Raw genomic sequence first — 15200 nt, 5'->3', positions numbered from 1 at the left:
ACTATAATATTATAATTTATAATTTAATTTATATTAAATCATATTAAATGCACATATTTTTAATCATTTTCTAGACCAGAAGTGGACTCACTTTCAAAAGCAAGGTGACTTATGCCTGCAGAGAAGGCTACAGGCTGGATGGTCGACCAGAACGAGTTTGTCAAGCCAACCGAAAGTGGTCCAGTCAGGAAACCCCAACCTGCGTTCTCTTGACCTGCAAACCTCCCCCCATCATCCCTCATGGAGTCTACAAGGGCTCTGATTTTCAAGTGGGTCACAAAGTACAATATGTCTGCAATGAAGGCTATGAGCTATCAGGAGATGCCATCTGGACCTGTGACAAGAACGGAACATGGGATAAAATGAAGCCCCCACGCTGCTCTCCAGTCAAGTGCCCAGAGCCTTTGCTTGAGGAGAACCATATGGTCCTGAAAAGACTTGATTATGAATCTGGAATAGTGGAGTTATCTTGTGAGATTGGCTATGTTCTGGAGGGGGCTCAGATTATCCGCTGTACCCCATCTCAGGAGTGGAATGATACTTTTCCTGTATGTAAGCAAGTGTTTTGCGGACCCCCACCCGAAATATCATTTGGTGCTCCTTCGTCTTCTCCCCCATTCTCCTTTAGCTCTGTGGTGACATACACATGTATGGATGGCTTTAGTTTTAAAAAAGAAGACTTTGTATCCTGTCTGGTTAGTGGGCAGTGGAGTACTCCTTACCCAGAATGCATCCCAGTTGAATGTCCTCAGCCTGTGGAGATTTCCAATGGAATTGTTGATGTCCAGGGTCTGATGTACCTCAGCAAAGCACTTTATACCTGTAAGAGTGGATATAATTTAGTGGGAAATTCCACAGTCCTCTGTGGAGAAAGGGGTATCTGGATTGGAGGGGTGCCATCTTGCCGTCCGATTGAATGCCCCATCCCGAAGCAGGTGGCCAATGGGAAAGTGGCTTACAGAAAACTTCAGTTTGGTCATAGTGCCACCTACTCCTGTCACCGTGGCTTTCGCCTCGAAGGCCCTGAAATGGTGAAGTGCTTAGCCAATGGGAATTGGGACTTAGAACCACCCAATTGTGTTCAAATTTCTTGCACCCCACCTAAGGCAATTGAAAATGGTTTTGTTGAAGGCCAAGATCACAGTTTTGGTGTAACTATTTTTTACAGCTGCTTTCCAGGCTTCCAGCTTGTAGGTCAAGACCATCTAACCTGTGAGGAAGTTGGCTGGTCCAGTTCGGTCCCTGTATGTGTGCCCTCAGATTGTGGTCTGCCTCCTCACATTGACTTTGGAGACTATGTCAGGGTAACAGACTCTACCTCCATTGACGCTTTAACAGCTGCCCCACTAGATTTGAACTTCCTTCATGGGACACTGATTGAGTACCGTTGTCACAAGGGCTACGAAATCACCTTTCACACAAGGCTGATGTGTCAGGAGAATGGGGGTTGGAACGGGACAGCCCCGTCGTGTATCCCAGCTGAGTGTGAAACACCACCTAATCCAGAACATGGCTGGGTGAATGTGACGGATGCCTCGGTTGGCAGCATCGTCACATACTCTTGTGAGAGAGGATATGAGCTGAAGGGGGAGTCTGTGAGGCAGTGCATATCAGGCCATCTTTGGACAAGCGATGCCCCAACATGTCACCCCATTTCCTGTGACAATCCAGGGCCTATTGATAATGGGACAACTCATGGGGTTGATTTTGTTTATCTTGAAGTTATGCATTTTGAGTGTGATCCAGGGTTTGTCCTTAGAGGCAGTGACACTATAGCGTGCCTGGCTGATGGAAAGTGGAATGGACAGAAACCACTCTGTGAGCCGGTCTTATGCGGTCCTCCAATTGTCCCCAGTGATGTTACAGTTGAAGGCAAAGAATACACATATAACAGCAGGATTGAACTGAGCTGTCCACCTGGTTTTGTTTTAAAAGGGATGTCTGTACACGTTTGCCAAGCTGATGGTACCTGGAGCCACGAGTCTCCTACCTGCATACCAGCCCGCTGCAGCAAACCTTCCCCAATACCTCATGGGCATTACATGGGCTCAGAGTTTGGCTACAACAGCAAGGTGAAGTATGAATGTGATCGGGGATATAAGCTCAGTGGGGATCCGACACTTGTTTGTAAATCAGATGGACTTTGGGACAAACCAGTGCCACGGTGTGACATAATTAGCTGCGACCCCCCTGAGGACATCAGTCATGGTTTCCTGAACGGCTCCAGCTTTAACTACAACGATGTGGTGGAGTACGTCTGCTTCGATGGATATGAGATAGTTGGAGACCCGGTCTTGCGATGTTCCTATGAAGGCCTTTGGTTGGGTTCAGTGCCGGAGTGCCAGCCCTGTGTCTGTGCTCTACCTGGAGTAAAATTTGGCAAAGTTCTCAGCAGTGGCCATGCCTGTGGGGATCGTCTGCAGTTTCAGTGCGACAAGGGCTACAAACTGCTGGGTCCTTCTCAAGCAACATGTGAAAAAGGAGGGGTTTGGAGCCCTGGGGTGCCAATGTGCAGTCGTGGGAGGTGCAGCTCCCCACCACCTGTGGTTCCTAATGCTGTTTTGCAAGGTGACACTGTCACCTTGTTAGACACTGCCATATATAAGTGTCGGCCTGGGTACCAGCGAAAAGGGCCCCTCTTTGTCTCCTGTGGAAGGGATGGCCAGTGGGGGGAACCCAGAATCCGCTGTGAGGCAGTGAACTGTGGAAAGCCACCAGCAATTCTCCATGCCCAAGTGTTGGAGGACAATTTCACCTTTCCAAACAAGATCACTTACAGGTAAATTTTATGTTTGTATGTCAAAAAGATCAATGAAAGTACTGTATTTTTTGGACTATAAGTTGCACTGGAGTATAAGTCGCAGCAGCCAAAAAAGGCATAACAAAAAAGAAAAAAAATCATATATAGGTCGCACTATGGTGTAAGTTGCCCTTTTGGGAGAAATTTAGAAACCAAAGTACGGGAACATGAACAGAGGTTTTATCTTGAAAGGCAAATTATAATAACGAAATAGATAACAATAATAGACTGAATATCTGCACAGTTCACTACCATAATGCAATGAGGCTTGTTTACCTTCAGGATACATTGGAGTGTATTAGTGGAACATGAACAACTTTTCAGATAAGCATAGCATAAAGAACATGCTAACAAGTTGACCAAACTCTTTATATCACTTTAAGTCACTTAATCTGTTGAATTCTTCATCCTCTGTGTCGCTTTGGAACAGTTCTGCCAAGACTGGTGTAAGACGAAACAGCACTTCTTTTGCATTGGTGTCGGCAGCAAATAATGACACACTTACATACACTGCCCTCTAGTGGTTGTTGCTATTTATTCATTCTTAAATTCACATTTAAGTCGCACCCCTGCCAAACTTAGCAAAAAAAAGAGACTTATTCTCTGAGAAATACGGTATTTCTGTTAACATTTAATAAATGTGTACTTTTCTGACTCAGTTTGAATTTTTGGTATGTCAACCTGAGGATGCCTTAAGTCTCTCCTGTTTTTCAGGTGTGATGATGGTTACGAACTAGCCACACTGGCAGCTTCTCTCTCCTGCCAGAGTGATGGCACCTGGTCCAAGCGCAACATCAAGTGCCACCCTACCCCATGTTTGCTACCCAGCAACCTTTCTGATCCCCATCTGGTAGTCAGTGGGAGGAAGCTCACTCCAGTCGGAGACACCATCACTTTCTCTTGCCCACCTGGATTTTACTTGCAGGGTTCAGCTCTGGCAGAGTGTCAGGTAGGAAACAAATATCTGTCTTTTCACTTCTCTAATGGGTACCTGTATACCTGAGTATGTCACTTCAGTCAAATGAAAAACAGCTAAATATCTTGATATTATTCACATTTAATTAGGTGGGCGGAATCTGGGCTCCAAGCATCTCAACAGTTTTCTGCAAGATGGTTGTGTGTGAGAAACCTCCTCCTCTACTTCACGGTGTCATTAAGGGCGACAGCTACAACTATGGAGACCTGGTTCTGTACTCCTGCTTACCTGGGTTTGACATGAAGGTACGTTTCTAGGTTGAATATTTTGGAACTGGGCACAAAGAATAAAGTTAGCTAAAATAAATAAAATATAAATAAAAAAAAAATATATATATATATATATATATATATATATATATATATATATATATATATATATATATATATATATATATATATATATATATATATATATTCATAAAGAATACAAGCCTTTTTTTAAAAGAACATTTATCAAGATTACATTTTGTACTTATTACGGTTTAAAAAGGTTTTTTACAAAGATCCTATCCTGACTTCTAACAATTCACTAACTCACTTGGCAAATAGTTGTGATCCGGTTACAGAAAGTCATGTGATTCCACCTCAGCAACAATAGCATATGAAGTACTAGCATGACGGGAAGTGCTGAGTCACTCTGTTCCTGATGTGCTGATCCCCACAAAGCTTGCACTGTTGGAATATTCACTACAATGAACCCTTTCAGTGCTTTGAGAACAAAGAAAGATCAAGGTGTGAACTGTGGACCTTAGCAACACTAAGAATGCTTTGCTGGAAGAAAAACTACTTAAAATAACATCATAGCTTAATCAATATTATTCACTTTATAGCTTCCTGTTTCATGCTGCAGTGCAGATCAATAAAGTATGTGGGTGTGTTACAATGCTTAGCTCATCAGATGTTCTCTTTGCACCCTGGTCTGCGTTTCTTTTCAGGGAGAGGCTGTCCAGACATGTCAAGCAGACAGAAAATGGAACGGCACACAGCCTGTGTGTGTTGGTAAGTTTCTGTACAAGGAAGTTTCTTTCCAAACTGATAAAAGGATAAATAAAAAGCCCTCACAGAAGATAGGAAAATGATAAGGTGTTATAAGGGATTCAGCAATCTGTGACTTTAAATCAATATAGCTCCGACTTTCATGCTCCACAGCTAACATGTAGCTGCAGCTTCAAGTCAGGAATTTCTTTTGTTTTGAATGTAGTAGACAGGTGTGGCCCTCAGTCAAGGTCTCAGCTCTGTATTGTTACTTTTTTTTTGTTCTATTTAGAAAAAAAAGTAGTTATGAAGAACAGTTTCCAGAATGTTGAGATTCCTTGTAGCAGCGACTGTTTACATGAAAATTTTTTGCCATGTTTATGTGTCTGAAGCCTCTTCAGAGTATGCCTGCGGGCCGCCTCCTACTGTCAGCCATGCCCAATTCAGGATAACAGCAGAGAGTCACTTGCTTAATGTTAGCTACCTGTGTAATGCTGGAATGCAGCTTGTGGGGCCAGAAACCCTCACCTGTCTGGCTGATGGCACCTGGAGCCTACCGGCACCTACATGTGAAGGTACAGAGGCAGGACTGAGAATGTCGTCATGGTTCTACCTCTCCACTGTTTGTCCTTCTAATAAAATCTATTGTTTTTAGTGGCCAGAGGCTGTGACGGTCCCGTACAGCTGGTGCATGGTCGAGTGCAGGATCACATCCTGAACAGTGAACGGGCTCTGGAGTTCCAGTGTGATAAAGGTTTCTCCCTGGTGGGAGACCATCTCGTGGTGTGTTTAGGAGGCAACACGTGGAGTTCTGCTTTTCCTACATGCCAACGTGAGATATTTTTGGATCTCACTTTTTTTTACTTCGTTCTGTCTCATTTGCTTGTCTTTAAAGCTGGCAAGACAAAGGCAACAGTTGTCTTGCAAATTCTTTAGATTTCCATCACATATCTACAACAAGCAGGAAAACACATCCATTTGATATATTTTTATGAGTGGTTATGCTTTATTGTGTGCTAAGATCTTCTCTCATCCTAAGATTATAGTATGAGTAAATAAAGAATGAGTATTATGTAAAAAATTATCAAAATACAATACAGGAAAAAGGTGGAACTCATTCTACTGGATAATTTTCTATTCAATTCTAGAACAAATGATTTGAAAAATGATTTGATATTTTATATAGAAATACATCAACACATAAATCCAAACCTCAAGTTTCTAACTGTTAAAAAAAAGTTGTTCTGTGTTTAATAACAAAAGAATCTGGAAAGATCAATAAAAATTGTAATTGTTTTTACAAAAATGCTGTAAAGAAGAAATAATATTCTCAGCCTCATACATGAATTAATGCACAGATCAAGAGTTGTGTCTTCTGTTTGAAGGTGAAGCTTGGGGGGAACCAAATATCCTTTTCATGTTATTGTAATGGGTTGTATACATTTTAATTCGACTATTTTAATTTTTAAAATGATGCTATGTGTTGACAAGGGCACCCACATACACATGCCCCACTTTCTGAGTCAATATGAAAATTATTGACAAAGATTTAGAAATCATCAACACAAGCATCTTTAAACAGTGCAAGAATAACCAAAGCAACAGCACCCTTTTAAAGCCTCCCCATATTTAACCCTTGTGCTATCGTAGGCACTTTGAGATTGGGAGTTGGGTCATCTGGACCCCACTAGACAGTACGCTGAACTTTTTTCTTTAATGATTTGTGATCTTCACTGGTTTCCATGGTTTACATGAAATCCTCTCCACCTTTATCCACCACCATCATGGTAGGGAGAACACGTCAATGGTCATCTTGATGCCATAGGATAGCACAAGGGATAATGTTTCAGCTGTGCCGCTGTGTTGTATAGAATAAATAAATTCTGGGGCTTTTTTCTCACAGCAAAGTCATGTCCACCTCCTCCGGGCTGGAGGGGAAACAGCAGCAGGAGCGTTGGATCACATCAGGAGTTTTATGTTGGACAGTCTGTTCCTGTTTCCTGCCCCAAAGGTCAGAAAGTGAAAGGCAGTGGCTCCATCACTTGCAGGCCAGACCAGACCTGGACCTCTGTGAGTTCAGTGTGTGAAAGTGAGTCCAAGTTTGTTTTTTTAATCAACTCATGTATCTAGTGTTTTCAGTAAAATTGAAATGTTTAGCATTTGAATTAGAGTTTTAAGTAAAAGTTGAATAAAAAATGCAATGAGAAAATTTTGACAAATAAAGCTAACAACCGAAGAGAACAGTTATGGACAGTAACTGTTTAAACCCCTAACCCACAGGACTTAAAATTAGAACTGGAAAAAAATAGGATGCTATAATAAATATGTTAAAAAATATTTTTAACTTTTCGATTCATTGGGATCCTATAAAGGGATAACTGCTGTGTTGTTATTTATATATATATTTTATCTTTGTTGTCTTGTACAAACGGAAAATGTAAATAAACTGCAAATTTTAAATAGTTATATTTATCTTAACAAAACAATCTTTCAAGTCAAATAGAAGTGTTTTAAAAAAAAGATTCTACTGTAAATTTTAAATTTTAAGTATGCCAAATGAACGTAGCCATGAGGGGGCTCGAGCCAGGGTCTCATCGTGCCGGTCCCAAGCCTGGATAAATACAGAGGGTTGTGTCAGGACGGACAACCGCCATAAAATCTTTGCCAAGCCAAATATGCGAATCAGACCTATGATATCCACACTGGATCAGTTAAAGCGTCCGCCGACCGCCGTCGGTGGTGTTCACCGACAGGGTGCCATTGGAAATTGGACTACTGTTGGTCGGAAAAGGAGGAGAGGAAGATAGTCATGAGTTTTGGACTGACAGTAGGGACAGGAAAAGGTAAAGTTAGTTGACATGACGCAGAGGAGAAAGGTAGACATACTATGTGTCAAGAGTAATGGAGAGTGTGGTAAAGAAGGGAAGAAGCAAGTGTAGGCAGGTTGGAATGAGTGGATAAAAGAGTTTCAGCTCAAATAAAAGGAAAGGTGTAGAAAATTGTGGTGAGACAAACCGTGTTGTTCGGCCTAGAAAGTGGTACTGATGAAAAGACATGAAGCAGAGCTGGAGGTAGCAGAGGATGAAGATACTGAGGTTCTATTTGGGAGTGACTGGATCACAAATGAGTGCATCAGAGGGACAGCAAATATTAGGTTTTGGAGATGAAGTCAGAGAGGCCTGACTGATGGTTCCAGAGGAAAGACAGTGGATATATTGGTAGAAGGATGCTGAGTCTAGAGCTGCCAGGCAAGATGTCTAGAGGAAGACCAAAGATTGATGCAGTGAACAAAGACATGAAGGTAGCTGGGGTTAGAAAAGAGGATGCAGAAGACAGGGTTAGATGGAGGAAGGTAATTCTCAAGGTGACTCCTGAAGGGAAAAGCCAAAAGGAAACAAAAATAGTATGTCAAATTAGGATACTTCGTTATGTAAAAATAGTTTAGTGTAGAAATTCAGTAGAATTTATTCTTTTCTGTACATTTGGCTCAACCAAAAATCAATTTTTATTCCTTGTAAACATGATTTGATTTATGCAAGTTTGTTCTAATGTTGGTTTTGGGTTTACAATAAAGAATTCCTTGATATCAAATCAAATCTTACTTAGAAAATGGAATATGGATTCATTAAATATGATTTTTTTCCCTTGAAGTCATATATTTTACTTTTTCAGTCAAAAAAACACTGTTAGTTAGCTATTATTATAAAAATTCAGGATTTTTAATAAGAAATTTGCCACTTTTGTTTGCTTCTTATATAAAACAGAGTTTTTTATAACCAAACAAAACTGGTTGAACCTGTACAATCCCATGGTGACATCAGTGCAAAGAAAATCGGTCTGGGTTCATATGGACTAAATGAAAATGTTAAAAATAAATTGATATTAAATCAAATCATAAGCATGGGAATAAATTAATTTGGTAGTTTGGCAGTAATACTCATCCATATGTGTTTTTTTTAATTGCTTGTAAGAACCAAGTTCTTAAAGGCAACTGTTTACGTCATTTCTGTCGTAACCTTTCACCTGTTGGTTAACTCTTCTCCTTTCAAAGGTTGTGAAAATAGAATAACCTATGCGAGCTCTTTCCTCTCATGGCCGGTTGCTTCACACTCTTGCACAGCTCTCGGTCTGCCTCTTAATCTGCCTGTTTGCTCAATCACTGTTTTTTTTTCTTCTCTCGACTGTCTGCAGTCTTTAATCCCGACAAATGAAGCTACATCAAACACAGTGTGTGTCTCCTGCATGATGTGCTAATACTGGGCATCTCTGCAGCTTCTATGGCAACCTTTGTTTAATACACTTTTATCTGTTTCAGGTGCAGCAGCGCTAAACATGAAACACCACGACTCACTGCCTAGATTTACATGATGTTACATGCATGTTAATAAGTTTCCTGCAGCTTCATATCAATCTTTGACATGGATATGTTGAATGAAAAATCACAGTTCTCTAGGAAAATGCTATATAAAGAAAAATACCCTTTCATTAAAAGAATGTTTTTTTCATCACTGTATAACTGATTTTTAATCAGATTGAGTCTTGAGCAATAGTTAGCAATAGCAATAGCTGAATTGATAAAAAAAATTAAAGAATAACTAATGACTCCCAAAAGCACAGAAAAATTGAAAGAGTTTGACAAAATAAAGAAACATCTCTTAAAACAAAATCCATAAATACTTAACTTGAATTGCATGTATTTAAATCATGGCGTCAGACTTTCTAGATATTTCACAGGTTAATTTCAATAAGGACAAAATATGACTCGGTGAGTAACTTTTGGGTCGTTCCATCTGGGCTGTTGCATATAGGGGTGCCCTGCGGCCCCCCTCTCCATGTGGCCAATGGGGTTGTGCGAGGGGCTGTGTTCCAGTTCGGGGATGTGGCGGTGTATTCGTGTTATGCCGGCTACACCATGGAGGGTGTTGGAAGGAGCAGGTGTCAGGAAAACGGCACCTGGACGCCGCCCCCCACGTGCAGAGGTAGACAGAACAGAGAAGAGACTCCTGCCTGTCTGTGGACTCTTCCTGCTTTTGCTGACCGTCTCTGCATCAACAACGGCATGCAGCCTTTTAACTCTCAACTCCTTTTTCCTATATCTAGCGCTTAATTTCTGCCCTGCTTTAAAGTCCCACTCTGATCATCTTTTGATCTATTGTAAAAGCGTGGCCATTGGTCTTTTAATGATGACTATGCTGTGTTAAGCCCAATTCTAAAAACCTGTCTTTTTCTATGACATGCGGTGCCTTGCGAAAGTATTCTGCCCCATTGAACTTTTCAATCTTTTGCCACCTTTCAGGCTTCCAACATAAATATATACAATATTAATTCTTTGTGAAGAATCAACAACAAGTGGGACACAATCATAAAGTGGAACGAAAATATATTGGATATTTGAAACTTGTTTAACAAATAAAAACCTGAAATATTGGCGTGCAAAATTTTTCAGCCCCTTTACTTTCAGTGCAGCAAACTCTAAATAGAATTCACCTGTATGTAATCAAGTCTCCCGTTGGCCTCGAGTAAGCCTGCCTCCATTTCCCATCAACCATTTTTTTACTCTCTGTACCACTAGCTTACAGCCCCTAATTTATTTTTTAATGTTCTCCATTATCATAAAATGCCACAAGAACATGTGATATACACTATTTTCATCGGGGTGGGTCTCTAAGACCCAAAGCGTTTTACATTCACAGTTCAATTCATCCATGCGCAGAAACATTCACTCCAAACTCTGCTGCCTAAAACTGGCTCTTACCTGTAACCATCAGGAGTAATGTGGGGTTCAGTGTCTTACCCAGGGACACTTTAACACACAGAGCCAAACCTGCGATTTTCCTATCAGAGGTCGACCGCTCTACCTCTACACCATGGCCATTCATGTTGGAAATTTCTCATTGGTTTTCTCCAGATTCCCTTACTACTACTTAGTGCACTTTATAGTGTTTTGGGGGTTTCTGAATCTATAATTTCGAAATCGAGTCCAATAGAAATTTTCCAGAAGTCTCGGTAAAAAAAACACTGTTCATTAATTCTCACTAGATTGGTGATTATAGACCAAGATGCATTGTGTTTGAATGATATTTCATGTGAAAAAATGTATTTAAATTATTTTTTATAGTTAGTTTCCATCATTGGAACTCAGTGGATTCATATTGTCTTCTTAAAATGGTCATATATATTAGATTTTTACTTTAGGAAATCTGTGACATAATATTTGCCACTAAAAAAAGTAGTGACCAAGGTGTCCTAATTGCATATGAAATCCAGGACACTAGATAGTCCCACACTTTATAGTTTTTTTAGTAGTTAGGGAGTAGGGACAGAATTCAGACAAAGCCAATAAAAAGCATTTGTAGATTTCATTTAAACAATAATATATTAAAACGTCTTTTTAGCAAAAATGTATCTCCTTGATCTAAAAAAAGACACTAAATTAGAGATGTTTAATGTGTGTTTAATGATCATTATCTTTTTTTATTGGACAGTCCTGGACCGCAAAGCACAGAAACTGCTTTGTGGTTATGAAAAGGATGCATTAGTCTGTCACAAAGAAAAGGGAAATCCAAACACCCAGTTGTGAATTATTCATGTCAGAATAAGGCTGGGTCAAAGTGAGTCTGCTTAACATTTGGTGGGGAGTGTTCTTTCTCTTTAAAGCTCTGTTATTAACTGAAGAAAATGATGCTGCATGTTTGTTCTGCTTTTGTTTGGTTGAGAGTCCAGATGTAACCAATTTCAGCCATCTTTCTGTAAATACTGAATGTAGAGTCAGTAGAGTATAACCCCATCCCTGCCGTTTTATTTCCCCCTCCCACAGCCGTGTGCTGGATGCCATGTCAGAACGGAGGGGTCTGCCAGCGACCCAACGCCTGCGCCTGCCAAGAGGGCTGGATGGGTCGGCTATGTGAGGAGCGTAAGTGTTTCTCAAAGACGCAGCAGATTGAGTGGATGGTGCAGATGCCGGCCAGAGACAGAGCGAATGAACAAAAACTGCTGCTGTATGCTGTGCATGCATAATTGATGTTTTATAAACTATGACATAGAAGTAAGAGCATTTGTTTCAAATGCTGAATAGTGGGTTTATTGGAGAAATCCAGATTCATATAAATTCTGTCTCTTTGGACCTTTTTATGGGTTGAGTTTAGTTCTAAACCTAAAACAGCAAGTCAGAGTGTTTTAAGACTATATGATGCATTGTGTTTTGATAATGGCTCAAAATTTGCTGTATTTTCTCCTGGAATGTGGTCTTGACTATACTGACTTTCAGATGTATTGGCTAGAAAGGTGTTAATCTATAGAAGTTTTGGTTAAACACCTCCTGTCTGTTCTCTAACAGCTATCTGCATCTTGCCTTGCCTGAACGGAGGCCGCTGTGTGGCTCCATACAAGTGTGAGTGTCCAGCTGGGTGGACGGGCACACGCTGTCAAACAGGTAAGTTTCTGTGACAGTTTTTGTGTACACAAGATTGTTGTTTTTAAAGTTCAACTCTAATCTAATCTTTTGATCTATTGTAGTAGCGCTTACCAGTGGTCTTTTAATCATGATTATGCTGTTTTTTTAAAACTTGTGTCATTTTCTAGGATATAGTTTCTGCAGAGCCGCAGTGGGTCATTAGAAATTCATCTCTGAGTTGTGGCCGGGACTGTGCAATATAAGCCTGCCCCCACTTCCCATCATCCATCTGTTTACACTCTCTGCCATTAGCTTATAGTCCCTCTCACAGCTCAGACAAGGAAAACGACATACGTGAATCTAGACGTCTACAAGTGAATGCACCATATTGGAGCGGAGCATCAAAATTGTGTCCCGCCAATGTAGCTTCTACATCACAACTACAATTTTTTCAAACTGCATTATTTATCTGCTCCAGATTCACAACAATTTGAAGAAATACTCTAAAATTCAAATTGAGCTTACTTTTCCTCCATCATGAGAAACATGTGACAAAAACATATTAAAAACACCAAAAACTGGATTTTCATCTGAGATAGTTTTTAATGTTCCCCACTTCAGCTGCACGGTTGCAATCTTAACTGAGTGGCGATCTTGCGCGCTCGCTTGGTTTGCGCGCAGTGTTAAGTGGATGTTTTTGTCACTTGGGGGCGGTAACCTTTCTGGTTGATCTGATTGGTCAAAATGTGCATGCCAAATCCGGCGAGGCATCGGAGCGGGACTTTAATTTTTTTAGAGGCTTTAAAAGAAAAAAATGGTGGATGGAACAAGGATTAAAACATTAACAAATACACGAATTCAGTGATTTTCACATGAGAAAAACTTACAGCTAAAAAAAACCTTTTAATCCACGTTCCATCCGGCGTTTTTCTGCTATTAAAGCCTCTAAAGTAGGGGTGGCAAAAAAAGTTTGACACAAAGACCAGAAACTTTGACTCTGATAGTCAAAGAACCACACCGCGAACTAACCTGCCTAGAAACACAGTCAAACACACAATTAAAGCCATATCATTTCCAATAACACACTCCTCTCCTTACGATACAACAGCACAGGATTAAAGAGAATCTTGTTCTACATTACGCACATACCTGCACGTTTTTCCTCTTTGGAGGGGGGGGGGGGGGTCTCCTTTCATTTCCTCACTTCCCTCCTTACCGTGCATGCTGTCCTCTTCTACGTCGTCTTTACCGAAGTCACACAACACATTAGGGCCACGCCATAGGGCGCATCCTGCATTTTGGAGAAGATGTACGACTTTTAAGTGCGCCTTATGGTCGTGAAAGTATGTTACATAGAAAATATGAAAAAAGGCTAAGTTAAATGGTAAACAAAAATGGTAAATGGCGTATACTTATATAGCGCTTACACTATTGCAACCGTGCTGTAAAATGTGGTGTCGCTCAGTTAGCATGGCGCTTGTGCAAATGTGAGGTTTGCTCACTCAGTTCTTGAATACACTCGCTCAGTTGTCTTTAGGCTCGCTCAATGAATGGGAGCCATGAAACGCCATTTTGGAGCATGATGATTTTTTTTATTACGACAGCACCTATTGCTGTGCCCAGATTATTCCTTACTATTAACCCTTGTGCTATCCTAGGCACTTTGACATTGGGAGTTGGGTCATCTAGACCCACTAGACAGTGCGCTGAACCTTTTTTCTTCAATGATTTGTGATCTCCACTGTTATTGGATTACATGAAATCTTTTCACCTTTGTCATGGTAGGGAGAACACGTCAGTGTAATGGTGGGGTCATCTAAGATAGCACAAGGGTTAAATGTGTTGTCTGCAGTTTGTCATGATGACGCCATCAGTTCATCAGTACTGCAGGGTTGTCGTCTTTGTGTTCACAGCTGTGTGTTCATCACCGTGTCTGAATGGAGGCAGGTGTGTCCGGCCCAACAGGTGCAGCTGCAGTCCAGGCTGGATTGGGCATGACTGCTCCAGGTGCTCAAGACACACCTAAACACCAGGAAACAGGAAGTCTTCCAACTCTCTGAATCATGTTGTCTATAACTCAGCTGCAGGCATCAGAGCTCTTGTTAGCTCCTCAGGATCAAATCAAGTCTAACTTCATTTGTAAAGCACTTTTTACACAAGTATAAAATGAAGTCCTTTACATTGTAAATTTCAATTTAAAATGCAAAACAACGACCATCACACAAAAAATATCAAAATTAGTAGAAAAGTATGGATGAATAAAACAATATAAATATTTAATAAGTGTTTCCCTACATTTCAACTAAAAGCCAGAATAAAAAGCTAGGTCTTGAACCTTCCTTTATAAGGCACATTTGTGATCCTGAGGTTCTCTGGGAAGCTGTTCCACAGGCGAGGTCCATAAAAACTAACTCGCCGTATGTTTTGGTTCCAACTCTGGGAATCTAGAGGCCCGTGCCAGAGGACCTAAAGGGTCCTGAGGGCTTTTCATGTAAAAACCCCTTTTCTGAGTTCGTTTTTGTACTTAAAAGTTCAAACATTGAAAGTATTTTTTTAAAAACGTGCTTTAATACCTTCAGTGGCACCTTAAGATTCACAATTAAGTAAAATAATATTTGCATTTATTCCATAGGAAAAAAAAAAATCACTTTTTATTCAAACTTTTTCAAATTCTGCTTGAACGCAGATGTTAAGCTATTTGTGCTAAAACCTTTTTTTTTCTTCTTCCCTGCAGGAAGAGGAAATCTGTTTACTACCATTTCTAAAGGTTCCAGTCACCTCCATGTGAATCATCTAATGAAGGGATTTCCTGTATAGTTTCTGGACTCTTGCCAACTTTTCATTTCTCTTCAAAGTCAAAAAAAGAACCAGTTTGTAAATTTAAAGCTGTATTTTTTCATATAAAGACTTAACAGTATTAAACATGCGCTGCTATATATACTTGTATGATGTGTAAAAAAAGATTGATGTGACCGTTCCAGTGTTTATGTGTAAACTATTGTCACATTTCTATTAAAGCATTAAATGCTATTAGAAGCTCTTTGTAGTCGGGCA

The 15200-nt window shown here is 40.3% G+C and overlaps 1 protein-coding gene across 3 annotated transcripts in view; it reads left to right on the top strand.

Moving 5' to 3' along the window:
• The window catches only part of svep1 (sushi, von Willebrand factor type A, EGF and pentraxin domain containing 1), a 90537-nt gene extending 75345 nt beyond the window's left edge, over positions 1 to 15192 (top strand). For 2 of the 3 annotated variants that reach the window (XM_023948970.2, XM_023948972.2), the window contains 12 exons: positions 75 to 2779; positions 3515 to 3749; positions 3866 to 4021; positions 4714 to 4777; positions 5146 to 5328; positions 5409 to 5585; positions 6657 to 6842; positions 9562 to 9732; positions 11571 to 11666; positions 12090 to 12185; positions 14060 to 14153; positions 14881 to 15192. In XM_023948970.2, the coding sequence (XP_023804738.1) occupies positions 75 to 2779; positions 3515 to 3749; positions 3866 to 4021; positions 4714 to 4777; positions 5146 to 5328; positions 5409 to 5585; positions 6657 to 6842; positions 9562 to 9732; positions 11571 to 11666; positions 12090 to 12185; positions 14060 to 14153; positions 14881 to 14911 (4194 nt within the window). In that variant the 3' untranslated portion in view covers positions 14912 to 15192. The remainder of the gene's footprint in view (positions 1 to 74; positions 2780 to 3514; positions 3750 to 3865; positions 4022 to 4713; positions 4778 to 5145; positions 5329 to 5408; positions 5586 to 6656; positions 6843 to 9561; positions 9733 to 11570; positions 11667 to 12089; positions 12186 to 14059; positions 14154 to 14880) is intronic. The other variant, XM_023948971.2, reaches the window with a different exon arrangement.
• Positions 15193 to 15200: the final 8 nt, after the last annotated feature.

The sequence above is a fragment of the Oryzias latipes genome, chromosome 18 (genome assembly GCF_053564925.1).
Source record: "Oryzias latipes strain Hd-rR chromosome 18, Olatipes_Hd-rR_3.1".
Classification (NCBI taxonomy): domain Eukaryota; kingdom Metazoa; phylum Chordata; class Actinopteri; order Beloniformes; family Adrianichthyidae; genus Oryzias; species Oryzias latipes.
Note: the sequence above shows the minus strand (reverse complement) of the source record. Positions and strands in the feature narration are given on the sequence as shown.